This window comes from Temnothorax curvispinosus, unplaced genomic scaffold, assembly GCF_003070985.1.
Source record: "Temnothorax curvispinosus isolate PA1 unplaced genomic scaffold, ASM307098v1 QBEX01003534.1, whole genome shotgun sequence".
NCBI classification, from domain to species: Eukaryota; Metazoa; Arthropoda; class Insecta; order Hymenoptera; family Formicidae; genus Temnothorax; species Temnothorax curvispinosus.
In genome coordinates this window covers 1-3139 of record NW_020213314.1, presented here as the reverse complement: position 1 = coordinate 3139, position 3139 = coordinate 1, and the positions used below count along the sequence as shown (strand labels likewise).

General features: G+C 52.0%; 1 protein-coding gene across 1 annotated transcript; it reads left to right on the top strand.

Moving 5' to 3' along the window:
* Positions 1-108: 108 nt before the first annotated feature.
* Positions 109-2976, top strand: LOC112452619 (the record flags this gene model as incomplete). Its single annotated transcript, XM_025012911.1, has 1 exon — positions 109-2976. A coding segment is annotated over exon 1 (2868 nt), but the record flags the coding sequence as incomplete, so codon positions are not given.
* Between the last annotated feature and the right edge of the window lie 163 nt (positions 2977-3139).

Below are 3139 nucleotides of genomic sequence, written 5' to 3'. Positions count from 1 at the left end.
CCGGCAAACATTCGTGTCCCAAGGCTCCCTTGGCCGAGCACGAAACATTCTGGTCCTTCGAGCCGGATCGAAGCCCTTCATTCGGCTACGAGGAATCATTTCTAAGTCATGGAGACGCTGTTAGAAGGTCAGTCTATGCGGTTCCGAGTCATCGAACGCGCATTAGACAACTTCAAAAAGCTGGGCAGAAAGAATCTGACCGCAGCGAAGATCCGCAATCGAATCCAGACGTTGAAGGAGGACTGGGAAGAGGCGAAGGGTGGACATCGTGCTCTCCTGGCTGCTGTCCCCGTCGCAGAGCGCCCCGGTTACGAGTACTTCCAGAGCCTGAGGTTCGAAGCCACCCAGGAGATGTATCAAACCGCATCCGATCACATGGCCGAGTGCCTTGAAGAACTGGAGCCGTACGTACCCCCGAATCAATCGTTCAGTTTCGGACAGCAGTCCCCGGGATTTTCGTCCGCCTATTCGATCTCGCATTTACCGCCGATGAAACTTCCTCCGTTCGACGGGAAGTATGAGGAATGGGAGAGTTTCCGCGATCGATTCACGTCTCTTATTCTAAATAATAAAGATTTGTCGAATTTTACGCGAATGCATTACTTAATTTCATGTCTAACAGACCGCGCTCTTGATTGCGTAAAAGACATACGAGTCACCGCCGATAATTTCGATATCGCGTGGGACACTCTAAACACGCGCTTTGAGAACAAACGCCGCCTGATAAACGTGCATATGACTGCGTTGCTCAATTTGCCCGCTGTCGCAAAAGAATCCGCGATCGAGCTACAGTCCCTCTCTGACCGCATTCACACCGCCGTCGCGGCTCTTAACAAATTAAATCGTACTCCTGAGGAGCTTTGGAGCGACATGTTAGTGAGTCTCGGGACGCAGAAACTCGACGCGGTTACAAAAAAGGCATGGAATCTCAAGTATAGCGAGGACCGGAATCCTCCCTCTTACGAAGCGTTTAATAAATTTCTAGAGAATCGAATTCGCGCTCTAGAAGAATGGAAACTCTCCCCTTCGCCCTCCGATAAAACGAAAACTGCAAATCCGCATAAAGTCAGTAGCGCGAACGTATGCGCGAAGGCCGTATCGCAGTGTTCGCTATGCAAAGCTAAACATGCGTTCAGCGCCTGTCCGCAATTCGCGGGGAAGAGTCCGAGTCAACGACGTGAAATCGTTCAACGGGAACGACGTTGCTTTAATTGCCTGAGCCAACATCACGCCGTCAAGGCATGCTCGAGCAAATTCCTCTGCCGCATGTGTCAAAAACCACATCATACGATGCTTCATGTTGACTCCGACTCTCCCCCGAAAACCGAGGCAATAACTCCGGCGAACGACCCACCGAGGGCCGTCGACGCAACAACAAGCGAAGTAAACTCACTGTTAGCGTCTTCACAGACTCCTTCGCGTTCTTATGTTTTGCTCGCAACGGCTTGGGTCACCGTAAGCTCGCCGCTCGGTAGATCTGTTATTGTTCGAGCTTTGCTCGATCAAGGTTCCGAGATGAGCTTCATCACAGAAAAACTCGCGCAGTGTCTCAGGCTGAAACGCGTTCGAATGCCGACCTCGGTTTCGGCTGTCGGCGGTGTACCCGCCGGAACATATCAACACGCGGCTCAAATAAATATTTCGCCGAGAAACAAACAGACTCCGGCATTCTCTACTCACGCGTTAATTTTGAAATCGTTAACGTCATACGCGCCAAAGCGTATGACAACGGAGCATACTTTAGCTCACCTAGCAGATCTCCCATGGGCTGACCACGACCCCATGAGCGCAGATCCCATCAATATAATAGTCGGTGCAGATCTTTACGGCGTCCTTATAGTTGACGGACTTCGCAAGGGAGCGGTCGGACAGCCGATCGCTCAAAACTCAGTGCTAGGATGGGTGATCTCAGGGCCCATCCCACCTTCAAAGGTGGAGTCGCATATTACGTCGGTCGCATCATCGGAACAACCGCCCCTCCGGGTGAGCGCACATCACTGCCTTAATCTGTCCCTCGATCAAGAGCTTAGAAAATTCTGGGAGGTCGAGGAACTTCCGCATAAGACACATCTTAACCCGGAAGACGAGCAATGTGAGGAGCATTTTCGCCGCACCCACTCACGTTGTCCCGATGGCAGATACATGGTCCGTCTTCCGTTTAGGGCCGGTCCCCCTATCGAAATAGGGCGTTCTCGCGGTGTCGCCGAGCACCATCTCAAAGGCTTAGCTCGAAGATTAGATGCTCATCCGGAGCAGAAACGGGAGTATTCCGAATTTTTACGCGATTACGAAACCCTCGGGCATATGATCGAGGTGCCCGCTTCAGATGACGCGGACGAGCAACGCGTTTACATTCCGCATCACGCGGTCATGCGCGAAAGTAGTGCCACGAGTCATCTGCGCGTCGTCTTCAACGCGTCTTGCGCAACGTCAAACGGGTCCTCGTTAAACGACCATCTCCTGGTCGGACCCAAACTTCAACCTGATCTATCGGTTATCATCCTGCGATGGCGACTATTCAAGTACGTGTACACGGCCGACATGACTAAAATGTATAGGCAAATTCGTGTCGACCCGCGTGATGTAACGTATCAACGCATTCTTTGGCGCGAACGTCCTACTGATCCGCTTCGCGAATACATCCTTCTCACCGTCACATATGGCACCGCGGCCGCTCCGTACTTAGCGCTTCGCGTACTCGATCAGTTGGTAAACGACGAAGGACAGGCATTTCCCTTAGCTGTTCTCATACTCCAGAAAGGGAAATATATCGACGAAACTCTCTTCGGCGCGCATCGCCTCGAGGACCTCCGTATCGCCCGCGATCAACTCATCGCCCTCCTACGGAAAGGTGGCTTTGAGTTAAGGAAATGGGCCAGTAATAATTCGGAGCTTTTGTCGGACATTGATCCCGCGAATCACGGACTCGCGTGCAACAAAATTTTGAAAACAGATGAAAGTTTGAAAATCCTCGGGGTCAGTTGGAACCCTGCGCTCGATATCTTTCAATTTCAGACGGCTACCGACGCCCCTGCTCCGCAAACAAAGCGATCGATTCTCTCCGCGATCGCGAAACTGTTTGACCCGCTCGGGTGGGTGACTCCCGTCACGATTACCGCAAAAATTTTGATGCAACGGT